The 14,757-nt window shown below is 44.5% G+C and overlaps 1 protein-coding gene across 2 annotated transcripts in view; it reads left to right on the top strand.

The window, feature by feature from the left end:
- The window catches only part of LOC143289185 (NFX1-type zinc finger-containing protein 1-like), a 110,086-nt gene that overhangs the window by 5,162 nt on the left and 90,167 nt on the right, over positions 1-14,757 (top strand). Inside the window, exons 2-4 of one of the 2 annotated variants that reach the window (XM_076598111.1) lie at positions 992-3,435; positions 4,592-4,849; positions 5,783-5,943. In XM_076598111.1, coding sequence (XP_076454226.1) covers positions 1,000-3,435; positions 4,592-4,849; positions 5,783-5,943 — 2,855 coding nt within the window. In that variant the 5' untranslated portion in view covers positions 992-999. The remainder of the gene's footprint in view (positions 1-991; positions 3,436-4,591; positions 4,850-5,782; positions 5,944-14,757) is intronic. The other variant, XM_076598112.1, reaches the window with a different exon arrangement.

The raw sequence follows: 14,757 nt of genomic DNA, 5'->3' as shown, positions 1-14,757 counted from the left end.
GATATTATCGTAAAAAGAGGGGTTCGTGAGAGAGGAACAGACAGGTGGGACTTTTGTGATGCATGCACACACTCACTCACACTCTCTCATACAATTAGCAGGGCCACATGGAGGTGTGTTTTTTGTTGTTGTTTTTGTTGGGTTGTGTTTTGTTGTTGTTGTTGTTTTTGTGTTTCTAGTGTTTACTATTACCTAAAAGCACACAAGTAGAACTGATTAGCACATAGCAGTACTGACTCAAACAGGTCTCAACAACACACGTTTCTGACAAGCAACACACATTAAGCAGCACACATTTCCCGCTTAGTACACCCTAGACTGAGCAGTACACACTGGTCAGTTCACCCTACGTAGCCAGCACACAGCCCCAGGATTTCCTTTCAAGGGACAACTAAGAATTAGCTGTGCTGGTTAGTTTTATTCCTCCCCACAACGTAGGATACTGCTCATACAAGTCATAAACCATAGCTTTAAACATGAGTATCCGATCTTGGCTTGTCCTACTGACGCTAAGTGAATAATGATTGACACCTTAACTGCTCTATTTTCATTCGCTCATTCAACAGTTTGAACTAATTCGCTCATTTCAACTCACTTGTGTACAACACATCTGTGACGACGTCTGACATAATTAAAACCTCACAAAGAGAGAGAGAGGAGGGGAGAGAGAGCGTGGCAACGGCTAACATCATAGAATCAAGCACGGGAGATGAGTGGGGTGCGGGTGGGGTGCGGGTGAGAAGATGGAGGCAGCGGGGTTGCCGCGGAAGGTGAGGGGGGGGGGGGTTATCGGCAGGACCTCAAAGGATGAACTTCGGACAGAGTGAGGAGGATGATCAGAAGGGGTGAGGGTGGGGGAGTGAAGGGGGACAAGGTGGGGTGGTGTAAGTGAGCCTGCCTGTACACTGTAACATCATTATTATCATTTTTATTAGTGTTGGTTTTGTTGTTGTTACTACTATTATTATTATCATTGTTGTTGTTGTGCAAGGGTGTCAGATGTCTTCAAAAACGGATTGGAGGTCAACAAGCCAGACCTCCCCCAAAATGGATAAAACGTCGACAAAGGCGACTCGTGCAGACCAGGTCAAGGAACAGGCGGGTGCTCAGTGCAGAGCAGGGGAAAGGACCGGGTCGGGGGTTCAAGTTCCTGCATCCGGTCACAGAGTCAACAGCAAAAACAGAACCCCCCCAAACCCAGCTTCCACGACAACCAGAAACAAAGCGAAAGGTAATTCGCAGGCAGAGTCTTCTCTCAGCTTGAAGCCTTACTTAAGATGTCCATGGAACACGGCAGGGGAAATTTCAGAACGGAACCGGGTTGACAGGCCAAAGCACCTGTCCGGCCGACGCCAAGCTAATACTGCAAGGTGCTCTCCAGAACAACATCCAGGTGACAGACACTCAAATTGGCGTTACGCTGACAGTGCTAGACACCCTTCAGGAAATCCAGGTGACAGACTCTCGTATTGGCGTCACGCTGAGAGTGCTGACATTGCATGGAACCCTTCAGAACAACATCCAGGTGATAAATACTCAAATTGGCGTTACGCTGACAGTGCTAGACACCCTTCAGGAAATCCAGGTGACAGACTCTCGTATTGGCGTCACGCTGAGAGTGCTGACATTGCATGGAACCCTTCAGAACAACATCCAGGTGATAGATTCTCAAACTGGCGTCACGCTGAGAGTGCTGAGAGTGCATGGTACCCAAACTGGCGTGGACCTGACAATGCTAGGTACCCTTCAGGTCAACATCCAGGTAACAGATATCGAAATCGGCGTGGGACTGGCAGTAAAACGTACCCTCTGGCTCATCATCCGTCTGACGGAACAAAGACTGGTTCATCACGCCGTCATGCTGACAGAGCAAGGAAGGGTTCCTTTCCCGGCACTGAGACCTATCATTCACATCACGCTGACAGTACGTCAGGCCAGTGCCAACTTTCAGCAAACGATGTAAACCAACCTGATCAGACAGGTTCCCAAGACGACAGTACAATGGAGGCGTTTAGTAACACCCGAAAGAAAGCAAGCCTCGGTTCAAAACCAACTGTTGTTTATGCTGAAGAATACAGTAACAGTCAGTCCGATGATTGCGATCCTGGTATTCTACTGGTTGAAGCCACTCACCACAAAATGAGCACAGAGGACAGAGATACTACAGATGACGAAGATTTTTATTCATTTGCAGACCAGAGCCTTCAGGATGACGAAGGTATTTATTTATCTGCAGAAGAGAGCCTTGGGGAAAGGGCTACAACCAATTCATCCTCAACAGCTCAGTCTTTTGGCTGTATACAAGACCACCGTGACAAAGGTGAAAAGAATGCAAACAAGGAAACGTCAACGTTGCAGTACCACGATTCATTCAGTAGATATTCCAGACTGCTGGGGTCAAAACCAGCCCCGGGTGGTCCTGAAACCAGTGCTACTGATGGAGGCCAACAGGGCCACAAAGCAGCAGAAGACACAGGGAGAGGCAAACAGGAAGCCAGTAAAACCCACCCCACATCTTTACCTGCCTTCAGGAATCAAAGACCCCAAGATCCGAGAGAACATGGAAATGGGGGTCGTGTTGAGCAAGGCACACTACACTGTGGTGATGTCAGACCTGTGGAGGTGTGTCTGTCTTCATGTGATCTCCGTGGACTTCAGTCCAAAGAACCCGAGGAAATGGTGGAGGCTCTGTTCAACATGAAGGAAGCGCTGTCCACGCTGCTAGAGGACGAGGACAAACTCACTGCAGACGATGGGATGATGCAACTGCTTCTCACGTGTCTGGCCAAAGTGAGCCAGTGTCAGTCAGCAGCCTGTGGAGCTGTCTTGGAACAAAAGGCTGACGTGCTCAACGTCGTGAGATCATCTCATTTCCTCAAGTCCTTGGGAACTTTCCTCGGCACGAAGAGCACAACCGCAGAGACAGAAGAGATGACACAAATCATTGGTGAAAGTGCTGACTTCTTGAAGAACTTCATAACGTTGTTCCCATCCCTTATCCACGATGTCCTCATGGTCCAAGCTTTCATGGACATTGCACTTGCCAGAGTAACAGAGGAAGGGGAGGAGGACACGCTCCCAGACATTATCGCAAAAAAGATGGACGAGTTTGAGGTAGTGAAAGGTGCTGCTCTGAAAGAACTGCACACCAAAAAGAAGCAGAACCGCAGACACACTGACCATGAAGATGACCTCACACCACCAGATGACTTCAGGCAGATGTCAGTGTTTCCAACGATCGACGACTTGTACGTCCGGCCGTTCCTGAGAAAGAACAAGCCCGTGGGAGGCTACACCAGTGTGGATCATTACCTGGACGTTCAGTTCAGACTGCTGCGTGAAGACTTCGTCAGTCCACTAAGGGACGGCATTGCAGAGTACCTGAGGAGGAGGTTGGAGAATGCTGAATCATCACACAGAGAAAAAAGACTGAGGGTGAGTTGGCACATTTTCTTGTTTCCTTTGCCTTCTGTGCTTTAAAAGCGTAGCAGTGGTTCTGTTAGATTTCCTGACAATATCAAAAAGAAACAAGATCTTATCAACAATTATTATTGTAGTGTTGCTAATGAATTTCAGTCATTTGGGCTGGTGGTAAATAAACAGAAACACTATTCAGTTTATTTACAAGGTGAGTACTAAGTCCCAACTGAATGTACATGACAGTACATGGTTTGATTTGTGGCTCAAACTTGAAGACCAATTGCTGTGGTAGGTAGGGCGAATTTATTGCAATGTTCCTATAATTCCACGAAACGATTTAACGAGTCTGTTCCATTTAACATGGAAAAAAATAAATAATTTTATTTTATTATTAAAGAACTGGCTTTGTAAGACCACTCTGATTTGTTTAAACGTTTATCAATCAGATACGTAAACATGCAGTGAGAGAATGAGGATGTTTTCCTAGTTTTCTGAAGAAAAGCTCAATAACTGACGATGATGATCTGACTAGCCACTGCATTTGGTAACTGTATCCTTTAAAGGACGGGCAACAGTATTTATGTGTTCTCTTCCATTCTGATTTTTGATATTTTGTATCTCATAGACTTCTGAACAGACCGTCGACATCGACGATCACACATTACTCTTGACACATCTGTACAAAAACATTTTAGGGGTTTACTCCTCATGCGTGCTTTGTTCCGGGCCCCCATAGTCTTCATAATGCTCGTCCTTTCCATGTACACTGCGTACTTTTACAACAGATGATTGGCGATTTTGTCATACGCTCGATCCTGACACTGGTAATATATTTCAACACCGTGATTGCCTCAAAACACCCAGTACGCTCCCTATGATCTTTGGTTATCAACATCATTAATTTCACCATGGTAGGCCGATGCTTTCTTCAGTTAAAAAAGACTTAATATTTCTACTTGATACTTATTCATTGAAAAAAAAAGAAAGAAAAAAAAAGCTCTTGCAGTTCAACAGGGGTTGGCGGGTGAGATAACAAAAAATTGATAATCACGTGCAAATTACACAAGTGAACTGAGAAGCTTACACACAGACACACACACACACGATGCGACCCGCCAGTAGTTCACGCCTTTAAAGTCACCATGCACGCCTCCTGTTCACGGACACGCAGGACATTCACGTCTTCCACAAGGTGCACATCCTTCGCTCCATCCTCACCGAGTCTGGCGTGGATCACCGCCTGAGCTTTGACCTGACAGGCCTGGAGCGCGTGCGCTGGGAGGTCAGCAAGCGGCTGACCTTCGGATCCCTGGTGTGTTTGTCGGCGGACGAGTTCCGGACGCTGTACTTCGCCACTGTCTCCAACAGTGACCGGCGGGATCTATCCAAGGGCATTGTGGACGTCACGTTTGAAGGCAGTCTTCAGGAGGTAAACGACGGTCAGGAGGCTGGAGATGATGGCTGTACAGATGATGATGATGATGATGATGGCTATGATGGTGATGGTGGTGACGGTGATGATGACGATGAGATTATGACGGTCGTGGTAACGATGGTTATTTAGTGTTGGTGGCAATAATGATAATTTTGACGTTGACGAATTGGACAAATGTAATAGTGGTGGTAATAACATTGGTGGTAATAACATTTTAAGCGAAATAGACAATGGCAATTATGATGACTGATGACGAAGACTTCATGATCATATTGGCTGCTACTGCTGCTGTTAATAATGATAATGACAGTGATGATGAGAATCCTGATGCTCATAGCATGTCTCCTGATTCTTAGTGAATGACCAGATAGTCTGATAAGCAAGGATAGTTTCATTTGCTTTTGAAAAAAAGAAAGATAATGATAATAAAATGAATAATAAATTAATTAATTATTTAATAATGATAATAATAATAATGATGATAATGATAAAGGAGAAGAAAAACACAAAAAATCAACAACTGAAATATGCTTTCCTCGACTTCACAAAAGCTTTCGATGCTTACAGATGCAGGGTAGGCACTGTAGCAAACTCTTACCAAACACTGAGGTGATGGTGATTTTGAACGTATATAATGATATGTTTGATAAAATCTGGTGATTGTTGTTGTTGTTGCTATTGTCTTTTGTTTTATTTTGGTATTGTTTCACTTTTTCCTGTTTTTCGTTCGCTGAAAGGAAAATGTATCGTAAACTTCACGGCATCGTTGCTGTTTGAATTTCTCTTTGAACGATATATATTTGCTTGATTAATTCACCCGATTCTGTGTGTATGTGTGCGTGCGTGTGTGTGTGTGTGTGTGTGTGTGTGTGTGTGTGTGTGTGTGTGTGTGTGTGTGTGTGTGTGTGATCTCTCCTGACTGGCCAGATGGAGTCCATTCCCCGCGGAAGGTGTTTCGTGATGGCAGAGAGCACGGCTTTCTTTGAGGCCTACCGCCACGTGCTGGCCGGCCTTCAGAACATGCAGGGCCCTGACCTGCCCTTCCACATCTACATCGTCCACTGCCAAAAGGACGTGGCTCCACCCAGGCAGGCTTGCAACCTCTGTCTTTGTGTGCTTGTCAGCCTTACACAACCTGTCGTATTGTGTTGTGTTGTGTTATATTATGTTGCCTTGTGTTGTGTTGTGTTGTGTTGTGTTGTGTTGTGTTGTGTTGTGTTGTGTTATATTATGTTGCCTTGTGTTGTGTTGTGTTGTGTTGTGTTGTGTTGCCTTGTGCTGTATTGTAATGCAGGCTGTTTGTCATAATACTTTATGCTCTTTGTCACAAGAGATGCTTTTCCCTCACAGAGCTTGTCGCCACAACAGTGCAGCGCCAACCTTTTTTTTCCATCACAGAGTGTATATTCTTCCTTTAACGTCTATTCACTAGATCTTGCAATGGCCACAGAAGACGTCCACAAATTCACCTCCAGAGATGTCAGTTCCCAGTTATGAGGCAGCGACCATCTGCCAGTCATTCTCAACATCTCCAGCTTGGGATGCACTAGACACACCATGGCTCCGAGCTGGAACTTCAAACGAGCCAACTGGACCTTATTTGAAGAGAAAATGGACAACCTTTGCCAAAACATCAGAACAGAAAACCATCTCAACAAGAATGTCCAACTCTTCACTGAAGCGATGTTACAGGCTGCAAAGAAATCCCTACCTTAAGGCAAGCAAAAACTGTACAGACCCTACTGGAGTAACACCCTTCAGCAGCTCCACTCAGATCTGAATGCAGCAAGGGACACAGTGGAAAAGAACCCCACACAAGAGAACATCCAAAAGCACAACACAGTCAAGGATACCTTCAACAACACGAAAAAGGAGGAGATACAGAAAAGTTAGAACGACAAGACCAGCAGCCTCAACATAGATAAAGACACCAGCAAACTTCGGACCCTCACCAAAGTCGTAAATGATGACACAATCCCCACACAAAGCATAACTGTACTGGAAGAAGAAGAAGACCAGCACTTCAGTGGAAAGAAAGCAGCAAATATTCTGACATATTTTTACAAAGAACAAAGCAAGACCACTGTCTCCAACGCCAAACTTCATGAAGTCCGCACAAAGATCAAGGAGAAATTGAAACACCAAACTCCTGCAGAGCCCATGACACCAGCCTTCACGATCACAGAACTAAATGCAGCCATCATGAAACTCAAGCGCAAGAAGGCTCCTGGAAAAGTTGGAATTATCAACGTAGGGCACACAGCTAGAGAAAAACTCCTCAAGATCATAAATCAGTCATGGAACACAGGGAAACTTCCAGACTGATGGAGAGAAGCAGTCATCCTCATCAGAAAGAAACAGAAAGACAAGACAAAGAAATCTAGCTACCGGCCAATCAGCCCACTCAGCTGCCTGGGCAAGGTGATGGAAAGAATGGTAAACACAAGGCTGCTGAAACACCTGGAAAAGAACGATCTCCTCAGCAACACCCAGTCAGCTTACAGAAAGAACAGAAGCACAAAAAATCAACTGGTGTACCATGCTCAGGATATTGAAAACGCATTCTAAGAGAAGAAGAAGATACTGCCTGTCTTTGTCGATTTGTCCAAAGCTTTTGAAAAAAAGGCATGGAGAGAAGGACTGCTCCTGAAGTTGCTGAACAAGAAAGTGGAAGGGAAAATGTACAGCTGGATACATGACTTCCTGCAGTACCGCACAGCACGAGTGAAACTGGAGGGCAAAACAAGTCACTGCATCACTCTCCAGCAAGGTGTGCCTCAAGGTGGAGTCATTTCCCCTACACTCATCATTTTCATTGACAATATCACAAAGAAGCTAACCAAGCATGTCTCCAGAACCCTCCACGCCGATGATCTTGCTGCTTGGAATGCTGCGGAACGTCTGAGTATTGCAAGCCACAGGATGCAGGCAGCACTGGGCCATCTAGGACAATGGGCGTCTGACTGGGGTGTTGAAATCAACACAACCAAAACAGTAACTACAGTTTTCTCGTTGTCGCCACAACCAGAAACAGCAAAGCTATCCTGAATGGAAGAGAACTGAACCAGGACGACACCCCCACCTACCTTGGAATGAAACTGGACAAAAGACTAACATGGAATCCCCACCTCAAAGAAACAGAGAAGGAAGCTACAAGGAAACTTGCCGTCATGAAGAAACTAACTGGAACATCATGGGGTGCCGACAGTAAAATCCTGAAGAAAGTTTATGTGGGCACAGTCAGACCCACAGTGGAATACGGCAGCTCTGCTTGGTCCACAGCATCCAAAACAAACACCAGCCACCTGGACAAAGTGCAGAATGCGGGCCTATGGCTGATCACTGGAGGAATGAAGACAACCCCGATCCAGGCTATGGAGAACTACACAAACTTCCAGCCCTTGGAAGAACGACGGGAAGAGAAGGTCTACATTCACATTGAGAAGCTGATGCGCATGCCAGACCACCCTGTGCCCTCCAGCAACAAGAATCCCACCAAGAACAGAATTAAAAGACAGAGTTTCAACCATTTCTCAAAATCCCTCTGCCAGTAAAATGCAGACTTGCTATTTACAGCCCAGGAAGAAGTGGAATTGTTGCCCGTTTTTGAGGAGTTAGGCACCCTCTGGAAGGAGTCTCGATCATCACAAACGTCCCAGGAACATAAAGGAAGGAAAGTAAAGCTCCATATGTCATGAAGGCTGTGGCACAACAGATGATTGATGAACATTACCATCCCAGTGAGTGGACACAGGTCTTTACTGATGGGTCCTCAGACGGAGCAGTAAAGAACAGAGGAGTAGGAGTTTTCATCCAACACACAAATGGAAAACTCACACAAGAAACATTTCTCAATGGAAAAATTTCCTCCAACTACAGAGCAGAAACAAGCGCTCTCCCCCATACAGCAAAAACCCTTGCTGAATCAGCCAGACCACCACCCAAGATCGTCTTCTTCACTGATTGCAAATCTGTGCTAGAAGTGCTGCAAAACAAAGTGACCAACAGCAAGTGTCTCTACAAAAGACCTTAAATTACCTCTCACAAGTGTCTACCATCACACTGCCGTGGATTCCATCCCACTGCGGGATCACTGGGGATGAAAAAGCTGATGCTCTGTCAAAAGTGGGAAGTAAAATGGAGCAGTTCAGCCACCCAGTGACGTACAGAGAGGCAAAAACCGTTATCCACAGCCAGTACCGAAGGAAGAGAAGGCTGAGCGCTGACAAAGGGACAGATGCGATCCACCAACTCCAGCGACACCAGCAAACAATCCTCTTCAGACTTTGTACCGGCCACTGCAGCCTTTTGAGTCATGTGAGACGAATAAAAATATCTTGTGGCACAGATACACAAACCCCAGAACATATTCTCCGACACTGCTCCATTCATGAGGATCTACGACGCCAGTTCTGGCCGGCCGAGGGAGTAGAGCTACAGGAACAGCTTTGGGGTGACTGCCGGGACTGACCTGGAGAAAACTGTGGGCTTCGTCAGGGCGACGAAGCTTCAAGTCTGACGTATCCCAACAATATCGGAACGCTGAAGAAGAATTCTTTTCACTTTCAGTAATATTAGATGTGCAGCTCTGTGTGTGTGTGTGTGTGTGTGTGTGTGTGTGTAATATGCGTGCGTGCGTGCGCGCGCGCGCGTGTGTGTGTGTGCACTGGCATCAGTGAAAGGGGATTTATTGCAAAGAAGGAATTAATTGGAACAGTGTGATCCTAAACAGCATCCAGTAAACACTAAATATCACCAATTAAAAAAAACAGCAAACCCCTGTGAGCTCGATCCTATACCAGCCTCGGTCTTTTTCCAGTGTGTCTCACAGCTTCTCCCCAGAATCACCAATATTGTCAACTCATCCCTTCTCTCTGGAACGTTTCCATCCACTTTCAAAACTGCAGTCGTCCGGCCTCTTCTGAAGAAATCCAACCTTGACGCAATTATTTTGAAAAACTATCGACCAGTTTCTAATCTTCCATTCCTGTCCAAACTCCTTGAAAAAGCTGTCCTGAAGCATCTCAACAATCACCTTTGTTTCAACAATCTCATCCACCCATTTCAGTCTGTCTGTCGTCACGTGCTGACCACACCACCGAAACCACTCTCCTCCACATCCTGAATAACCTACTGCTAGTGTCTGACTCAGGACAAATCTCCCTTCTCACTCTTCTCGACTTGTCAGCCGCCTTTGACACGATAGACCATTCAATCCTTCTTTCCCGTCTTCATTTTACATTTGGTATCAGCGGCACTGTTCTAAACTGGTTCAAATCTTATCTCACTGATCGATTCCAGTCTGTCATTGTTGACATTTTCCAGTCTGAACCCGTTAAAATTGAACATGGAGTCCCACAGGGATCAGTTTAGGCCCAGTGCTCTTCACACTGTACACTGCTCCTCTCGCTGAAATTATCAGCCGCCATAATGTCAGTCATCATTATTATGCTGATGACACTCAACTCCAGAAGAGTGATACCCCCGAAAAACTGTTGTCACTCTTGCAAGAAACATCCAACTGCTTCCTGGACATTCAAAATTGGATGACTCTAAATAAGTTACAATTGAACCCGGACAAAACTGAAGCAATGATCATAAGAACTAAACAAAATCTCTCTTCCAGCACAACTGACACAATCAAACTTGGCAGTGGCATCCATCCCTCTTTCCAGTTCAGTCAGGAACTTCAAAAATTTATCAGTCAGACATGTCAATCCTGCTACTGTCAATTGCGGCGCATCAGTTCCATCCGGAAATACCTATCCATTGACACAACATCTAGACTTGTCCGTTTCTCTCATTCTCTCTCGCCTTGACAACTGTAACTCTCTATTGCCTGGAAGGTAGAAGAAGATGGAAGGGGTCAGGTGGAACGGGAGCGTATCGTTGTGCCGCCGACCCGCTATGCCGCCGACCCGTTGTGCCGACCCGTTTACGGATTGTCTTTTGTCACAAAAAAGTTTGTTTGGGACAAACATTGGTTGTTATGATCTTTTATTTCTTTTTGAGTGTGATTGGGTATATGTGTGTGTGTGTGTATGTGTGAGAGAGAGAGAGAGAGAGAGAGAGAGAGAGAGAGAGATTGTTTGACAATGGGTCTGCGGTAATATGATTTTATTCCCTTTCGGTACCAGGGCATTTTACATTTGCAGTACATTGGAAGATTGTTTCCGCCATTTCCTTGTTTTGGGCTATAGATACTAGTGGAGAAATGATCTGTACAAGAAACTTTCCTTTAAAATTCGTTTCTAGCACACTTTTTTCTTTTTGCTTGTTATTGGTTTTGTTTCTCATTAAAAATGTAGAAAATTGAAAGTATTACATTTGTCCTGAATACATATTTTTTATCATTTAGTTTGCATTTGCACGAGCCCGCCTCTAAATGGCGAGTTTTAGTGTCATTCAGTGTTTACATCATAATATACGTCATTTGTGAAAACTGCTACTGTCATATATCACTTTTCACGCGCATGTGATGAAAAGCGAAAGGGAGTAAAGCGGGATAGCGGCATAGCGGGACGGCGGCATAACGGGTACCCCCCGGTGGAACCACAGGAAGAAGACAGGAGAACAGCCCTCTCTCTCCTCACAGCACGAGCATGGTCTTTCGTTCAGAGTATTGAGGTGTTCGTTAACTCTAAAGCATCACACACCCCAGCTCAGTTCAGGTCTTTGCAAGGGTTCCCATGCATCTCTAGTCAATCTGTCAGGTTCTTCGGATCCCGGCATTTCTTCATGGAGAAAACCAAGAGCTAGCTGGGTGTGCAGCCTCGGCCGTTTTATTCTTCCCTTCCAAGCTATGTTTTTGTGCTGTGCATACTGAACTAAACCAAGACCTTCCCCATTGGGTCCAGTTAACTGACACTCAGTGCATGTGTATACAAGTTCGTCAGTCTGTCACTTGTGTCTCTGTCTCTCGACCCGGTTTGAAAGGAGCGATGGTTGTGCTCCATCACTCCACCACCTTCATCACCTACGCATCCCCCTCCCCCTTTCCCACCCCTGATCATCACAATCACAGTCAGACAAAGCGAGATTCAACCCAACATGTTTTCCGTTCGTGCATGTTTGTTGTGTTTAGGGTTAAAAGATGGCAAATGATCGTGAAGGATTCTGGCGTGTAAACACATTTCAACGGCGGTCTCCTGAAACTCGTGGTTTCGATACGGGGTGTTTTGAGTTGTGGCTGACATACACGTGTACACGTGCGTTCTCGTAGTAGCTGAAACAAAATGACGATGATCATGAAAGATCAGCTGCTGGCGCTTGGAGGCCCAGGCGCTGTTTCAGTCAAGCTCGCGGCCTGTCCAGAAGTGGAAGAGTATGACGTGCACGCTGACATCACAGGAATCTGTGGACTGCCAGTTGTGTGTCTCCAAGAAGGCAATGATTTGAATTTCACAAACAGACAACAGCGGCCATCTCCTTCATTTCACTCAGCGGTTAAACAGGTCAGTGTTGTACATCAGTCTGTAATACTTGATGATGTCTTGATGGTTTATCCGTCATCAACAGAGAAAGAGACATCTCAGGTTACCATAGCAACCATGAGTCACGCATCAGAGAATCCACTGCAACAGTGTCCACCTGACCAGTATCCCGCTTGTCAGCATAACACGTGTCTAGTGTGTGCACTGGGTTGGTTTGTGCCTGGAATGCAACTAACTGTGTAATGTTTCAGGGTGTCAGTTCTTTCCAGATTGTGATGTGTACATTTTCAAGCAGCACAATAATGATGTGCAAGTTTGCAGGCGAAAAATACCATGAATGATAACAATGTGATAGTTAGCATGGCTAGGGGCTGTGATTTATCTAAGAGATTTAAGGAATTAAAACATCCTGACTCACAAGCGCCAAGTTGTAACAAGGTACACTTGGGTGGTAAAGGCTGTGGTTTGGGGATGTATTTATTAATTTGGATAAAAGAATTGGAACATTAAAGGGAATGATTTTGGATCTGTTTTGTGATGGATCATTACGATTATCCTGTCATAAGGATATTTTGAAGGATCAAGCACCAAGTTGTAACAAAGAACATTTGGTGGTAAAAGGCTGTGATTTAAGAATGAATTTACTTTGGATAAAAGAATTGAAGCATTAAAAGTGATAATTTTGGATCTATATTGTGGATCAATATACTGTGGTAAGAATATTTTCAAGTATCGATGTCCTGCCGGTGGCGCCACTTTTGTGGCTGTGTTATGAACCGAGTGGTGTTAAATTTAATATTATCAAAAGGGCACGGTACAAAAGAATTTCTAATGATTGATTTACTGAATTGAAGGATAGAAAAGAATCCCAGTGCAGGCCAGGAACATGCAGAGGCCAGTCACAAAAGGGTTTTTCTATTGTTTTATTTACAGTAGTGATAAGAAGATGAGAATAGATAAAACAAAGATGAGAAGAGGAAAACAGTGCAGTGATATGTTGCGAGACACTGTCCGTTGGGGCTGCAACACACACTGTGGGTGACACAACAGTCAGTGGTCAGCTAGCTGGCTATCGCTGCAAATGGGCTCAGGTGAAAGTGACCAGTGATCACCCACTCCGTCTACTTATGCAAGTTAAGCGAACTGCATTGAGGCTAACATGGCCTGTGAAGAGAGTTGGCTCAAATCCCCCTAAATTTGTTTAGCATTGTGTTTATGACAAAGTGTTCAGTGATAGATTTCTAAATGATTCCTGAACCGATTTACGTCAGATTGGTAGCAAAGAAAACAGCTCAACACCTACTTTCTAATTAGTATAAAATGAAGTGTTGATTATTTAAGATGAATTTATAATCTTAATTTAAGTCGCCTAAAATGGGTCAGTTTTAGCGAGCTCATCGCAGAAAATTACAAACTGCATTAAATCAGTTTAACGTAGGCAAACACGAATGGTATAGATTTAAAGATGGAATTTTGACGATTCTGCCAGTATATAATACTTGCAGTTTACTGATCTGACAAAAGAGATATTAATTAAATATGCTGCATCAGAAGCACAGATTCGAGCTCACCCAACGGCATACAGCGGCACTGGCTGAGGAGTGGTTGTGTGGCGAGAAGGACAAAATGATGAAAGCTTATCGTCAGTTGAAATATTTATTGTGACAAATGATTAAACTGAAATCAAGTATGGCAATAACTGATTTAAGTGTGTGTGTGAATACAACAAATACAATATTGTAGTGAACTATAGAGACTTATATTGATTTAATATATGTTTAGAGAATAGGTTTAGAATGGGCTTTGCATTAAAACTGGGAATGGCATCACACATTTTGCGCGAGCCATTGGAGACCGGCAGTTAAATGTAAAAAAAAGGTGTCTGCTATACACCTCTAGCATGAAGCAGTATTTTGAAGCCTGAGCTGAGTGCTCGGCTACAATAAGAAAACAATAGATTTAGAAATCAGATTGTTGGAAAAACTCTTTAAGATTCAAACAGTACAAACATGGAAGAAACTGTCAAAAGACTTGTATAATTAAGTAGTGACATGAGAATTGCAGCCAACGGATCTGGCCCAAAGTATCTTTCTGAACTCCTCGATATCTAGACTCTGTCTCGCCAGCTCCATTCTTCCTCTGATACTCGACTTCTCAGGATACCTCACGTCAGAAGTAAGACCTATGGACACAGATCATTTTCCTTTCCATTGCCAAAGATGTGGAACAAGCACCCTGATAACCTTCATCATTCTCATTCCCTTGCATCTTTTAAATCTCGTCTCAAAACTCACCTTTTCCCTCAGCAGTAAGTTCAGTTGTGGCAGGTCCACTTCCTTTGCTTTAGCTGTGCTTGACTATGTGTGTACACATATGTATGTGTACATATCTACATGCATGTATATGAATGTGTGTGCGTGCGCGTGCGCGTGCGCATGCGGGCACGTCTGTTTATGTATGTTTGTGTTT

This window comes from Babylonia areolata, chromosome 13, assembly GCF_041734735.1.
Source record: "Babylonia areolata isolate BAREFJ2019XMU chromosome 13, ASM4173473v1, whole genome shotgun sequence".
In the NCBI taxonomy this organism is placed as follows: domain Eukaryota; kingdom Metazoa; phylum Mollusca; class Gastropoda; order Neogastropoda; family Buccinidae; genus Babylonia; species Babylonia areolata.
The sequence above is the reverse complement of the archived record's forward strand: the minus strand, read 5'-3'. Positions and strand labels throughout refer to the sequence as shown.